Source organism: Myotis daubentonii, chromosome 10, assembly GCF_963259705.1.
Source record: "Myotis daubentonii chromosome 10, mMyoDau2.1, whole genome shotgun sequence".
In the NCBI taxonomy this organism is placed as follows: Eukaryota; Metazoa; Chordata; class Mammalia; order Chiroptera; family Vespertilionidae; genus Myotis; species Myotis daubentonii.
The window spans coordinates 79,967,554-79,984,005 of NC_081849.1; the positions used below are offsets into that span (position 1 = coordinate 79,967,554).

A 16,452-nucleotide genomic window follows, 5' to 3' on the forward strand; every position below is an offset into this window, starting at 1 on the left:
TCCCTTACCTTCTCTCTCCTCTAACTTCCAGCATCTTCTCTCCCATCTCCCCTCTCACCAAATGACTTTGCTTCCTGCTCCACTCAGAAAACTGAAGCAGCGGCAGGACACTTCCTCCTTGTTCTCCTGCAGCCCGTACCCTTCCGCCAACGTCACCCTCCATAGCTGCTGTCTTCCCACCTGGGAATGTGGGAAAGTCTCCGTGCACCCAAGCCTAGCCCATCTGCTCCTGCTTTAGACACCACTTCACGACTCCAGTTCGTTCGTCCAGAAAATCTCTTCCACCCTGATTGTTTTCCCCTCTCTGCTAGATAGTACCACCAACATTTAACATGCTGTTGTTACACACACACACACACACACACACGCACGCACACACAAAGACAAAAAGTTATATTCATCTCATGTGTTCTTCCAGCTACCACTCTGTTTCCGTAAATATCCTTTTATAGGAATATTTCTTGAAGTCGTTGTCTGTGCTCATTGTAACCAACTCCTCTCCTCCCCTTCCCACTCAAACCCATGCCAGTCAGGCTTTTGCCCCTACCATACCCATAAAACTGCTTAGGTTAAGTCTCTTCAATGACCGTCATATTCTAAACCTAGGGGCCGGTTATCAAGCTTCAACTTATTTGAACTTACAGTAGTATTTGACACAACTGACCATTCCCATTTCCTGAAAATACTTTTGTACTTGGCTTCTAGCCACCCATATCTCCTGGTTCTGTATCTGTCCTACAGCCTGCTCCTTCTCAGTCTCTTGTGTTGGTTCCTTCTCTTATTTCTGACCTCACTTCCATAGAATGTCTTCAGCTCTGAGGTCAATGATTTGGACTGCACTTGGTGGCATCATCCTGCCTCATGGCTTTGAAAACATCTCTATGCCAATGATGCCCAAGGAGTTCTCTCTGGAGCTCAAGTTTCCTAATAAGTTCCTCACATGCTATGTTTATTGTCTATAGCCCAGCACTGGAGTGTAAACGTCATCAGAACATTTTTATCTATTTTATTTACTACACCTAGAAGAATTCCTGGCACATGGTAGGCATTTAATAAATATTTGTTGAGTGAATGAATTAGTAATGTCACACTAACTCTCTTTTGCATGGATTAATTTTTACTTCCTCTTAGTTTAATTCTATTTGTGTCTTTGAATCTAAAGTGAGTCTTTTTGACATAGAAGCATAGAACAGACTGTGGAATCTCAGAGGAAAGGGAGGGTAGGGTGGGTGGGTGGGGAGAGATCAACCAAATAACTTATATGCGTACTTGTATATGCATAACCCATGAACACAGACAATAGAGTGTTGAAGGCCTGGGGCGGGGTGGGCTAGAAGAGGTCAATGGGGGCACAGGGAAGAGGACATATGTAATACTTTCAACAACAAAGATTTTTAAAAATAAAATAAAACTAGTCTCTTTAAATAGGATATAGTTGGATAATACTTTGCTCAATTCTTTGTCTTTTAATTGGAGAGTTTAATCCATTTACATTTAAAGTAATTACTGACAAGGAAAGATTTATGTTTGCCATTTTGCTATTTTTTTTTCTGTTTATAGCTTTTTTAGTCTGCAATTACCGTTTTGACATCCAGCAGAGTAGGAGTTTATACTAGCAATTAATTTCAGTTTTAGGAGATGAAACATATTTTTCTTGCACAACTGCAAACAAAAGTGTAACGCGTGCTTACATTCTAGGATCCCTTCGCTGGTGCGACAGGTGGGGGAAGGCGAAGAGGGGGGAAGGAAAGGGATCTGGGTTCCACCACCTCACTGCTTTCTCTCTTTGGGGACCACATCTCAAATGAGGCTCACTGTGGCTATAGGCATTTTACTGCCCAGTTCTGCTCAGCAAGGCTCTCAGCCAGAGAGCATAATTGATGTGCACAGAGCCTGGACCCTTGCCAGCTCCTGGAGCAAGGGCCTCTAATTCAGAGAAAAGGGAATTGGGCCTCTGCCAGTCATGTGCCTTTTATGCTTTCATATGGCCATCAGTTAGACCCTGATTTCAGTTTGACAAATCAGGGAAAATAAAACTGTCAGCATCCAGGCATGTTCTTTACCGGGACTGTTAGCTCAGTAATGGAAGGGAATGTTATTGCTCTAGGCATTTGCATAATATCTATTGATCAGGCTTCCTACTACTTTTCATGCTCAGCTCTGGCGGTAAGGGAGGACGGTTCAGGTCTCGCATCACAGCCTCCTCACACGCAGGCTGGGCCACAGTCACTAACACAGCTGAGAGTGAGGCAGACAGTCACCAGTGGGAGCCAACAAGCAGCTGCCTCAGGCCAGGCAATTGTGTGAGACGGGCAGTTGGGGCAGCTGGGCTTTATTCACAGCTCTGCCACCACCTTGCTGTGTGACCTTGGGCAAGTTGCCAACCCATTCTGTTCCTCTCTCTCTGCATTTCACACTTCCTGGAATTTTTCCATTAGAGAGGCTCTCCAGGCCAAGGTTTGATGCCCTCATTAAAATAAAAATGCTGTTGAGAGAATAAGTGGCTTTAGCCATTAGCCCTGGAGAATTAGGACTAATTTTCAGTCACTAATTTACGTTTATTTACAATGAGAGATCTTTGGTTTTGGAGGGCTGACCTGGGGGGTGGGCGCAGGTGTAGTGTTGGGATCTTCTGCCTGGCAGTGGGGTGGTGACCCAGGAAAGGAACCTACTGAGCCTCCATTATAGAACCCTGGAGGGAGAATCTGTGAGACTTAGCTTGGGTCACTGCATCCATCTCCCCTGGTGCCTGAATCCCTAAAAAATAGACTAAGGATTTTTATATAATTCCTTCTAGGAATGGGATAATTGCCTCCCCCTAAGGCAGGGGTGGGAACCTTTTTTTTTTCTTTTTGCCAAGGGCCATTTGAATATTTGTAACATCACTAGAGGCCTGGTGCATGAAATTTGTATACTTGGGGAAAGGGTCCCTCAGCCCAGGAGCCCTTGGGGGATGTATGACTGGCGGCTTAGGCTGCCACGGAGAGGCTCCTGCCACCGCTGCTGCACTCGCCAGCCGTGAGCATCTGCCCCCGGTGGTCAGTGCATGTCATAACGACTGGTTGTTCCACCATTCAGTCGATGTGCATATTAGCCTTTCATTATATAGGATTTGAGCCATACAAAATTCTCAATTTAAAAATCAACCTGCTATATTTGTTCAAACATTTAATTCACTCACCCCTAATGCCTTGGCGGGCCAGACCAAATGATCTCATGGGCCTTATACAGCCTGCGGGCTGGACGTTCCCCACCCCTGCTAAAGCAAGCCACTTGGAGGCACCAAGATATTACTGAGAAAAGACCCTGAGCCCAGTCCCATCTTAGTCTGGTGTCTAATGTTTCTCCCAAGTGACAGCTCTTAAGGGAATATACGCTAAGGTCAAGAGTGTGACCTTGATTCTTCTTCCAGATAAATATGTCCTATCATTTCTCTGTCACATGGGCAACCTCAACAAAGCTGAGCCCCCTTGTGGCCAGTCTCAGCCTAATGTTGTGCCCCAAACATCCAGCTTCAGCCTCAACAAAATCTCTCAGAGGCCATGGCATTTATCAGGGGCGATAAACTGCACGAAACACAGCAAAATGTCTTAAAATTCCTCTCTATCTATCCCTTTACCTCTCCCTGAGTCTCCAAGGGATACTCAGAATCTCTCCAGTTCTCTGTCTCATAGGCTCTCTTCCCCAAAAAATTCTTCTTAAACCTTCTAAGGAAAGAGGGAAGGGGTGGAAAGGGAAGTGAGGAGAACAGAGGGAGGAAAGCTTACATTGTTGAGAGCCTGTTATGTTCCAAACACTTAAATGACGTGTAATCTTTTTTTCTTTAATATATATTTTTACTGATTTCAGAGAGGAAGGGAGAGGGAGAGAGAATCATTGATCAGCTGCCTCTTGCATGCCCCACACTGGGGATTGAGCCCGCAACCAGGGCATGTGCCCTGACCAGGAATCAAACCATGACCTCCTGGTTCACAGGTCAACGCTCAACCACTGAGCCACACTGCCAGGCCAAATGACTTGTAATCTTGACATAGTAAGTATACGCACCTCAAGTTTATAAGGCTGCCACTCTCTTTACTGAAGGGTCTTCCATTGCATGGACATACCACAGCTGATTTCCCCCTTCTGCTGGTCATGGGCATGTGAGTAATTTCCAGTTTAAAGCCATTACGAGCAGTGCTGCACTGAACTTTCAGGACACATTGTTTCATGAGACAAGTATTTGAATTGTTGGCACTACTTGAATTTTGTGCTAGTATCACTTTAAAAAAAAAAAACTGTTTTCAAAACACCTTCCAGAGCTTTTTAATTGGGATCTAAGATTTAGCTCCCTCCCTGCTGACAATTAGGCAGAAAAAGTAATAATAGTTAACATTTACTGAATGCTCACTCAGCCAATCCTTGGCAAAACAAACAAAAATATTTTCACATATATCTTCTCATTTAATCCGACAAATTACCCAAGCAATAGATTCATCCATTCCTCCCATTTAGACCTATGGAAACTGAGCTGGAGAGAAGTTGAAATCACTTGCCCAAAATCCAACAGCAAGTAGAGAGCCGCGGTGCAACCACAGGTCCTGACTCTATAGTTGCATTCAACTCTCAACATCACAGCCTCCACTAGAGAGGGAGCAGGGGGTCGGCAGGGGGGCGGGGGGGGATAGGGGAGCTTGTCCAAATGGGAGGAGGAGCTGGACCCACAGCAGCTCAGACTGCCAGCTCAGCCCAGCCCAGCAGCCTGGATTGTTCTTTCTTCCCTTCATGTCCTAATTAATCAAATCCTGAACATGAAGGAGAGAGAGATTGCATTTTTGTTAAGATGAGAGGGGGAATCTGTTCCCATCTGGTCCCTTCAAAGTTCTCCTGTGTGAGCCAGCAGGGAGGACATCAGTGCAACCTGCATGGAATTTAATGATTTCTTAGGAGAGCCAGAGGCTTTGGCGAGGTCACCAGGAGTCTGGACCCACCAGCACGCGGGCATAATGGAAAGGTCAGGGTCCGAGGTCCCGAGCAGGGAGCAGCCAGCTTTTCTGCAAAGGGCCAGATATTAAACATGTTAGGCTTTGAGGGACATCTGGTCGCCAGCTCTGCCACTGGAGCATGAAGGCAGCATGGACTAAACGTGAGCAAGTGGCATGGCTGTGTGCCAGCAACACTTCATTTGTCGATCCTGAAATTTGAATTTCATAAACTTTCCGTGTGCCACAAAGTGTTTTTCTCCTTTTGATTTCTTTCAATCATTACAACATTATAAAAACCATTCTTCATTTAAAAACTGCACAAAAACAAGTGGTGGAGTCTGGCGACCAGGGTTTGAATCTGGGCTCTACTACTGCGTCTGTGGCTTTTGGCACATTACTCATATTTTTCCAGCTCCGTTTCTCTCCTGGGGGAGTGAGCAGAGTAGGGGCCGTGCACCGGGGCCTGCTTCTGGCTTATATGCTTCGCTTAATTTAATCCTCATCGTCACCCCCAAGATGTAGAAATTTTATCTACATCTACAGGTCAAGTCTCCTTCCATCCCCATGCATTCCCCCTGCACCCTCTTCCACCTTCCCCACCCCCTTTCCCTCTGGCAATCACCACACTGTTGTCTGTGTCTGAGCTGTTGTTTTCTTAACCCCTTCAGCTTTTTCACCAGTCGCCCTGAGAACATCTTTCAGAGCAAAAGAAACCCAGGGTCATGTATTGTGCTCTGTCCTCATGTATCTTCAGTCGTATCTGGAATAGTGTCTCAGTCTTTCTTTGTGTTTTACGACATTGTAGAACTAGTACAGGACACATTTGCGTGAAAGGGCCACAGGCATAATCATGACAAGGTGAGAGGTAGGACTGTTCTGGGGGTGCCAGGCTATATTCTCAATCTAATCCCCAAATGTCCTTCCATACTTTGGTGATTCTCGTGGACTCAGTCCTGGGGCCTTTGGAGTTATCCCACAGCCCAAGGACGCTGACTTTCCCACGACACACAGGACAGTCTCGCCTAAGAATCGCCCACAGACAGCATCCCTGCCAGCAAACAGTGGTCCAGTCCCTGGACCACTCAGCACAGCCCGTCTTCCTTGGGTTCTGTTCACTCAAGTTCTGGCTGGGTTCTCTTCGCCCTGACAGCCAATCAGTTCATGTAACCACCACCGTCTTCTTAGTCGATGTCAAACCTGTTAAATTAACTAGCATGCAATATAGCAGATAAAATAACCCATCTTTACTACCGATCTGATTTAAACAAAGCCTCAACTTTTCATTTATAATTTTTTTGTTCAGAAAACTATCTTCCAGCACATTGGCTAAGAGCTGAGGACTTACGGTGAGACTCACCCTCTCATTCCAGTCCCTGTGGCTCTCTGTTCGTTCAGCTGTTCCTGACATCAGCACCAAGATGTACCAAGGGCTTATGTGCCAAGCGTTTCACTAAGAACTTCACGTGTGCTATCTCATTTAACCTTCGCAACGGCCCTACAGAGCCGGTACTCTCACCACCACATTTTTACAAAGAGCCTGACTCCATGTGGTTAGTAACATGCCCAGGATTGCACAGTGATTCTGTGGCAGAACCAGCACCCTGTAGTCGGGCCCCAAGATGCATGCTGCCCTCGCTGTTTGGACGTGGGAGATCACACCCAGCAAAATGAAAAACACAAGGTAAGAGGGTCATAGAAAATAGTCAACTCTAACTGGAGGGACCCACAGTGAGGCTCTGAGGCTCTAGCAAGTTACCGCAGCTGAGTACGTTTCATTCTGTGCTTTCCACTGGCCGAAACTAAGGGCAAAACTCATCAGATACGATTCATTCTGGCCTGGAGGAAGATGCCCAGCAAGAGGTTTCCTGATCAAGAGCATCGATTCTGTGGAGCTTTCTATATAGGCCTTTGATATCCCCATCCCTACAATGAGCGAGTCCGAGATTCTCACAGACCTACACTAGGAGCCAACCTGATGGTGCCCAAGTACAGGCAGGTTGGCTGCGTGACGGATGGGCTCTGAGCCTAGAAGCCTTTATCCGCAGTAGCTTCCACATCCTGGTAGCGTTCACCGTGCCTTTATTTTTGAGCAAATGGGATTTTTGCTAAGATCTTTGATTAGGCAGAGGCAGCCTTCAGCCCATCCTCAGACAGTGCCTGACCTGTGTCCCTTTCCGCCTTACCTCCAATGGCGTGGTGAGCTTTTGGGGACACAGATGCTGAAGCAGACCTAGCCATGCAAAACTTGGGGGAAATTAACACCTCAGGCATCAAATCCTCCTCCTTTTACTTTATAACGTATATCTCAAAGCTGCACCCTTCTCTCTATCGCTCTATCCTGTTTGATTCACTCGGTAGGAATTCTCTCGTTCTGGAATGTCTGCAGTTTCCTCACAAGCACAATGGTAATGTCACAAACGGACACACACAGCCCGTAACTAAATGAATCCCTTCAAAGCATGTGTTTGAACACACAGACATTCCACAGCCCCCGACAGCGCACAGGGAAAATGCAGGCGCCTTTCATGGGCACACGAGACCCTAAAAGGCCGGGGTCCTCGTCTCTCCAGTGCCGTTTCTCACCGCTCCACGCTCCTATGTGAGGCTTCAGCAGCACCCTGGTTGCTTCATGACCACGAGGTTCTCGTCTCACCTTTTCTCACCCCCAGAGCTTTCCTCATGCGGTGGCCTGTGCCTAGAATCAATGTCCTTCGCTCCCTTTCCCCTGACCTGGCCTTACTGACCCTTTAGGGTTCCCCTGGGGAGCCACTTCTCTCTTCACTTCCCCCACCCCACCTGTATTCCTGCTCACCTGGGCACCCACATGCACGTTTCCCAGAAACTGCATCAAAGGAACGATGAAGCCTGCTGCCTGCCTCTTTGGGCTTCTCTGACTCTTCCAGCTTCCTAGGATCTTCCACTGAATACATTTTCAAACACAGGAGTAATGACACAGAAGCGGTTAAGCCTTTAGAGTTTAGAGTGTACCCTTTGTTCCCAGATCCCGTTAATTACCTTTTAGGAAAGGGTTATTTGCAACATGCTTAATAACCTAGGTAACTGAACAGCTTCCATTGATCAGGTAGAGCAGCATTTGCTTAAAAGCAAATAACAAAATGCTTATTTCTACTTCGAGTCTCCTCCCAGGTGTGGGTTTATTTCAGGTTGAGCTCCAGGGAGAAAAATTTTACTGGAGCGCATGACAATTGTTCATATAGCCAGAGAAACGTGAGCTTAGCACACCCAACCCCCATTATTTTACATTAAGTACAAAGGACACCCAGAGAGAATATCCAAGCCATTCCAGTGTCCATTCTGCTCATTCACCCAGTCCAGTCCTGCAGGAAAACTTCATGAAGTTCCCACGCGATCACGTCACAACCCAGAACTCTCAGACCCTGCGCAGGTCTGAGCTTCTCCGGAGAACTCTGACTCCCCAGAGTTGCCCTGGGTTTCTTCCCCAAACGTTGACACTTTTCTGTAGTCCCCATGGGCACCACAGAGAAACAAAGAGGAAGAGACACGCAGGCAAAGACTGGGAGGGCCACGTGCCCTGGTGGGGAGACCATGCAATGTGAATGGTCAAGGGACGCTCTGGAGAGGGGACGTGACAGTAGATATTGACAGGTAAATAAGAATTCCATCAACTGATCCATGGAGGGAGCCCATTCCAAGCAGAGGGGACGGGTATCTGAATACACAAATCTGTGATCAACGTGGTGTCCCATCTGACAATGCCAGGTGGAGATTTGGGAAGGCCAGATGGTGGAGAAGGCATTTATACTAACCTGGGTGGGGAGAGGCTCGGACTTCATCCTGTTCACAGTGAAGATTGAGAAGGGAAGACTTACCTCTCCAGTTCTCTAAAGGAATAACAGCAACTTTTGTGGGTAGAGTAGCCCTATAAATAGACCAAAAGAAAAATCCGGGCAGCCAGGGAGGCATAAGGGGGTGGGAGGAAGACTTACGCCTGCACTTTACTCTAGGGCAGGGGTGGGGAACCTTTTTTCTGCCAAGGGCCATTTGGATATTGATTACATCACTCACAGGAGGTCACCAGGCCCAAGCTATAAGATAGTGGGTGCAGAAGAGAGAATTTTGAGGGGCTTCTCGAAGACAAATCTCTTCCTGTTCTCGATTTTGCCTTTGATTAATCCTCATGCAGTCCTTGTTTTAGCACAGGTCTAAACCCCCTTAAAACTTCTCTTCTGTGTCTTAAAAGGTCAACGGTATGATTAGCACAATTCCTCTTCAGTCATTACCTAGTCCTCCCGCGATGGCTACATCCAAGTGGCAACAAGCTCCAGTAATAAGAGTCCAGGGACTCCTGTATCGCCTCCCTTTTTCCTCAATAGCCTCCTGATGAATCAGGAAAACAACAAACCTCCCGGGAATTCATGTCTGCGGCGGCACCTGGCTGCAAATTTGAAAGACACGGAAATTAATCATCGTGTTGTTGTTAGACTCTTTCACAGGACTGGTGAACATCTTGACAGACATTATCTGGCGATTCACTGGGGACTTCATGGCGCCGGATCTGGTGTGTCGTGTGGTCCGCTACCTGCAGGTATGTAGCACCTTCCCAACCGGATGAGTCAAACTGACAGCAAAATCAGCTCTGGGATCTTCCTGGGAAATCACACAAACTCTCGCTCCCACACAGCACACTGCGCCCCTCCTGCTAGTTGCCAGGACAGGCAACATTGGTGAGATGTTTAAAACGTATTTCTTTTGCTAAAAATAAGACCTATAAAAAGAAAACCCAATAAATGGTCAAGATTAAACCCTTATCGGTGATAACATTGGCAAATATGTTCTCCCAGGCAGTGGGTTTTCTTGTTGTTTTGTTGATGGTTTCTTTTGCTGTGCAGAAGCTTTTTATTTTGATGTAGGTCCATTTGTTTATTTTCTCCTTAGTTTCTTTCCATGGTCCTACGAGCTGTATCGGTAAAGATATTGCTATGACATATATCTGATATTTTGCTGCCAATTGAGTCTTCTAAGATTTTTATGGTTTCCCGTCTTATGTTTAAGTCCTTTATCCATTTTGAGTTTATTTTTGTGGATGGTGTAAGTTGGTGGTCTAGTTTCAATTTTTTGCATGTATCTGTCCAATTTTCCCAACACCATTTATTGAAGAGACTCTCTTGACTCCATTGTATGCTCTTGCCTCTTTTGTCAAATATTAATTGAGTATCATGGCTTGGGTCGATTTCTGGGTTCTCTGTTCTGTTCCATTGGTCTATATGTCTGCTCTTGTGCCAGTACCAAGCAGTTTTGAGAACAGCGGCTTTGTAATACAGCTTGATATCTGGTATTGTGATCCCTCAAACTTCATTCTTCTTTCTCAGGATTGCTGTGGCTATTCGGGGTCTTTTTTTATTCCCTATGAATTTTTGGAGAGTTTGTTCTAGGAGTGTGAAATATTTTATAAGGGTTTAATCTCCAAAATTTATAGGAAACTCATATAACTTAACAAAAGGAAGATAAACAATCCAATCAAAAGATGGGCAAAGGACTTCAATAGACACTTTTTGAAAGAGGACCTACAGAAGGCCAAGAGACATATGAAAACATGCTCCAAGCCACTAACCATCCGAGAGATGCAAATCAAAATGGTAATGAGATACCATCTCACACCTGTCAGATTGGCTATAATCAACAAATCAACAAACGACAAGTGCTTGTGAGGATGCGGAAAAAAAGGAACCTTCGTGCACTGCTGGTGGGAATGCAGACTGGTGCAACCACTGTGGAAATCAGTATGGAGTTTCCTCAAAAAATTAAAAATGGAACTCCCATTTGAACCAGTAATCCCACTTCTAGGAATATATATTCCAAGAAATCAGAAAGGGCATATGCACCCCTATGTTCATAGCAGCACAATTTACAATAACTAAGATTTGGAAACAGCCTAAGTGCCCATCAGCAGATGAGTGGATTAGAAAACTGTGGCACATCTACACAATGGAATATTATGCTGCTGTAAAAAGCAAGGAACTCTTACCATTCACAACAGCATGGATGGACATGGAGAGCATTATGCTAACGAAATAAAACCCAAGTAAGCAATAATAAAACTATCAACATTCATATTTAAAGCATTAAATAAAATTTCCAGGTCAATGGTAAAGCTTTTAACATAGTCTGGCAGTCTCCATCCATCCAGGGTGTTGTAACAAAAATATTACAGAGCAGGTGGCTTATAAGCAAACATTTAAAAAAATTAATATGTTGTTATTGATTTTAGAGAGAGATGGAGAGAGAGAGAGAGAAACACCAGTGAGAGGGAAATATCCATCAGTTGCCCCCATATGTACCCCATCTGGGGATGGAACCCACAACCTGAGTATGAGCCCTGACAGGAATTAAACCAATGATCTTTGGGTGCACAGGATGAAGCTCATCTAACTGAGCCACACCCGCCTGGACAAACAACAAACATTTATTTCTCACAGTTCTGGAGGCTAGAAGTCTGAGGTCAGTGCGCCAGCATGGCCCAGTGGGGGCCCTCTTTCAGGCTGCAGACCTCTCATTATGTCTTCATATGGTGGAAAGGGCAGGGGAGCTCTAAGGTCTGTTTTATAAGGGCACTAATCCCATTCATAAGGGCCCCACCCTCATAACCTAATCACATCTCAAAAGCCCCACCTACTAATACCATCAAGTTGGGCTTTAGGATTCCAACTTGTGAATTTGGGGAAGATACAAACATTCAGAGTATACATAGCACTAGTTAAATAATCTCAAGAAATTTTTTCAATTTCTTTTTGCTTTTTTCTCCCCAAACTAACCCAACACTGGCTACTGTTGTTTTTGAAAAATATTGGCAGTTTGTTAGAAAATAGATATTCTCTCCAGTTGTTTTAACTTGTATTTCTTGTATTACTACCCAAATTCAACCTTTTACAATATCTATTGGCATTTGAATTTCTTCTCTAAATTGCTTATTATCCTTTTTTAAATTCTTTTTATAACCAGCATACTTATTTTCTCGGTTATTGCTAGTATCTATTTTTAGATTAAAGACATTTACACTTTGCCTGTCAAATATGCTTCAATATAAAATATAATTGTAAAAATATATATATTGGGTGTGAAATATTACCTATGTACCATATATATTTAATTATTAATACACCATCCATGTATGTAACATAGATCGAGACACAGCAATAAACGCAATTGAACTTAGTATGGAAAGAATGGACCATTTTATAACTGGTGTTAGGATTGATGTGTTCTATTCCTGAGTTCTTAAAATGATTTCCCATTAATGTATTTTATTTTTGTTGCCAGTACTTCAGGTCTAAATTATTGTAGCTTTACAGAGGTATAAGACATTTCTGGGAAATGTTAATCCTGTTAGATTCCATTTGTTAGTATGATGGGTTTTTTTTTTAAGAATCTTTGCATCTATATTCATAAGTGAGATTATGATTTTCAGTTGTTCTATCATTTTCAGATCTTGGTAATGGAATTATTCCATCTTCAGAAAATAGAAAGTCATTACAATTAAAAAATCTCCTTTTGTGTTCTGCGCCTAACCTTGAGAGTTTAGATGTGAAAGAGCCCCTATTACTCTCTGAGGCTGGTATTTTCTCAGGGGAAATATTTAAAACATAGTTCTTCTTAAGGATTTTTGCTTCCATATTTCTTCTTGAGGATTGATAGAGTAAGCAGATAAATATTTTCAACTGCTTACTCTATCAATTGCTGAGAAACAAACCACATCAATACTTAGGGGCCTAAAACAACAAACATTTAATATCTCACAGTTTCCATTAGTGGAGAATTCGGGAATAGCTTGGCCTGGCAGACCCGCTAAAGGTTTATCACAGAGCTCCATCAGCTCTTGCCCAGGACTGCCGTCATTGGGAGGTCTGATCTGTATTACACAGTTAACTTTCAAGGTGGCTCACTCACGTGGCTGGCAAGTTGGTGCTAGATTTTGACAGAAGATTCAGGTCCTCTCCACAAACATTCCTTAGTGGCCTCACGATCTAGCAGCCAGCTTTCCTGAGAATCAGCTAGCCAAGGGAGCCTGGTAGAGGCACATGTTTTATGAACTCGTCTCAGAAATTATACATCATCACCTCCACATTATTCCATGGGTCACACGGTCAGCCCTGATTCAGAATGGAAATAAAAGACCCACAAAGGAGGCAAGGATCACTGGGGATAACTTGGAGACTTGCTGCCACACTTTACTTCACATTTTTCAAATACATGGTAACCTATGTCTTTTCAAATCGCTAACTGAAAAATGTCCTTTTGACCCTGAGTTATTCATGTCAATAATATTCCTTCTAATAGTATCCTATATAATAAAATCCCAGTGACCCTTACGGCGGAATGACCAGAACGACTGGTCACTATGATGCTCACTGACCACCAGGGGGCAGACACTCAACACAGGAGCTTCCGCCTGGTGGTCAGTGCTCTCCCAGCAGTGGGAGTGCTGCTCAGTCAGAAGCCAGGCTCATGGCTGGCAAGCGCAGCCGCGGTGGCGGTGGCCTCTCCTGCCTCTGCACAGGGCTAAGGAGCTGTGAGCCAAGCAGTAAGGAGTGAGCAGGCGGGCAGTTAGGAGCTAGCAGGTGGGCGTTTAAGAGCAAGGGGTCCCAAATTGTGAGAGGGATGTACCGGATTGTGAGAGAGTGCAGGCTGAGCTGAGAGGCCACGCCCCCCCATGCACAAATTTCATGCATCGCGCCTCTAGTGAAAATATATTTTAAAAAAATAAACATAAGCTTACTTGACTTTGGGTGGTGAACACACAATGCAATATGCAGATGGTGTGTTATAGAATTGTACACCTGAAGCCTATGTAATTGTATTAACCAAGGTTACCTCAATAAACTTAATAAAATTTTAAAAAGAAATATAAATTATATTTTTTTAAAATAAGCTGAATAATGGGATATTCATAGGGGTTTAGAAAACCTCTGACCGAGCCCTGAGAATCTAGAAGACCAAGGGCACGCTCAGGACGGTGCCCATGCTAAGGAAGAAAGAGAGAAGGCCCTGACCTCTCGCCTTTGGCTGACCTTAAAGCTTTGTGCAAGCAGGAAGTGGAGGCAAAGGCAGAGCCGCCATTGTCTGGCTGTGTCACAACTATGCCCGACATTCACACAGAGACTCCCTGCGATGACTGGAAGACACGCCGGTTCCAGGCATCTGTCCATTGATTGCGACACTCCTATGAGGGGTTTTGAGAATGAGGGAGGCTGTGCCAAGTGAGGGCTGTGAGTTTATGGGAAGTATCCGTACCTGCCACTCAGTTTGGCTGTGAACTTAAAACAACTCTAAAAGATGTGTGTTTTTAAATATATTTTATTGATTTTTTACAGAGAGGAAGGGAGAGGGATAGAGAGTTAGAAACATCGATGAGAGAGAAACATCGATCAGCTGCCTCCTGCACACCCCCTGCTGGGGATGTACCCACAACCAAGGTACATGCTTTTGACCTGAATTGAACCTGGGACCCTTCAGTCCGCGGGCCGACGTTCTATCCACTGAGCCAAACCGGTCAGGGCGATGTGTATTTTTTTAAAAAATGGAATAAAATATCCAAGAACTGCGGGACAATTACAAAATGTGCAAAAAAATTTAATGTAACCCATTACATCAAAAAGGTAAAGAAAATGTATATGATCTTATCAATAGAAACAGAACAGTACTTGACAAAATTCAACACGCATTTATGACTTTTTTTAAAACTCTCAGAAAACTGCATAGTTGGAAACTTCCTCAACTTGATAAAGAATATCTACAAAAATACTTATAAAATAACCTCATACTTAATGGTGAGAAACCAGAAACTTTCCTCTTAAGACCAAGAACCAGGCAAGGATGCTCCCTCTCGCCATTCCTACTTAGCACTGCACTGAAAGTGCCAACTAATTCAATGGGACAAGGAAAGCAAATAAAATTCCAAACAGATTGGAATAAAAATAACTTTGTTCACAAACAAGACTGTTTATATAAGCAATCCAAAAGAATAGGAGGAAAACCCTATAGGACTATTAAATGGAAATGGTAAGGTTACAGAATACAAAGTTAATACATAAAGGCAATTGTGTGTTTTCTTTTCCTGTATCAGCAATAAAAATTTTGGATTTAAAATTAAAACCACAATAGCATTTTTGTAGCACCAAACTATGAAATACTAAGGTGTAAATTTAACAAAATACATGCAAAATAAATATTTTAAAACCACAAAACTCTAATGAGAGAAATCAAAGAATATCTAAATAAGTGGATAGATATTCCATGTTCATAGACAGGAACACTCACTATTGTTCAGATGTCAATTCTGCCCAATGTAATGTACAAATTCAATGCATTCCCAATCAAAATCCCGCCATGTTATTTTATAGATACAGACAAACTAAAGTTTATATGGACAGGCACGAGACACAGAATAGCCAACACAATACTGAAGAAGAACAAGTTTAGAAGAGCAATCTGATTTCAAGACTTATAATAAAGCTACAGTGATTAAGGCAGCATGGAATTGGTGAAAGAATCAACAAGTAGATCAATGGAACAGAACAGAGGCCAGAAACATGTTCCCACAATCAACCTGTACCATCTTCTCAATTTTTTTCTGTAAATCTAAAATTGTTCTATAGAAATAAAGTACACTAAATATTTTTTAAGTTCGTCTAGGAATCTTCCTTTAAATGAATCTGGTCTGGCATCTTTAAAAATAAAATTCCTCTAAATTTCCTCTATTGAAGTCTCACATCTCCACAAGATTTTATTTGGTTTCGTATTTCCTAGGTCATTTTTGTCAGAATTGAGGGGTGGGGTAGTGAGAATTCAAACATATGTCCTCAAACTGCCGTCTGTTCTCCAAATGGTATCCCATATGTTGTTGATGTGTAGAATTTTCGTTGTTGACATTTATGAATTGACTATAATTGTATTTCAATTTCCTTCTTGACTCGAGTTAATTATAAGGGCGTTTACATTTCCAAGTGGTATTAAAAAACATAATACTAATGTCAGCTTTTATTGCTTGTAAATTGGCACAACTGCCACTTTTTGGAATCTATTGAGGGTTGTTTTTTTTTCATAGTTTCATTTATGACCAATTTTTGAAATGTTCCCTTGATATTTTACAATAATGTGTATTATTCTTAAATTTTGTTTTTTCCTATCTATGTATAATTGTATCTGTTCCTCTGTAAAGCTCTGAGCATTTTAGTAGTTTATATTTAGTTTTATGTTATCAATAAGTTTATTAATATTTTCTTGCCATGATGTTTTGTATCTTTTACTAATAGAAATAACCCCTTTGTCACATGAACTGCTATTTGCCTTACATTTAATTTGTCGAATAGTAGTATTGTAATGAATGCCTCCTTCTCGTTTTTAGTTGCTTGACATTCCTATCTGTCATTCCATTTGTAAACTTTGATAGCCATTTGGTTTTAGAGGTTTCTCTTCTAAACAGGACACAGTTGGATTCGGGGAGAGTTGT

General features: G+C 43.1%; 1 protein-coding gene across 2 annotated transcripts in view; it reads left to right on the forward strand.

Moving 5' to 3' along the window:
- Nucleotides 1–16,452, forward strand: part of NPSR1 (neuropeptide S receptor 1) — a 69,809-nt gene that overhangs the window by 33,349 nt on the left and 20,008 nt on the right. The window contains exon 3 of one of the 2 annotated variants that reach the window (XM_059656177.1): nucleotides 9,428–9,531. The exons of the other annotated variant lie outside the window; for it this stretch is intronic. Coding sequence (XP_059512160.1) covers nucleotides 9,428–9,531 — 104 coding nt within the window. The remainder of the gene's footprint in view (nucleotides 1–9,427; nucleotides 9,532–16,452) is intronic. 2 annotated transcript variants of the gene reach the window in all.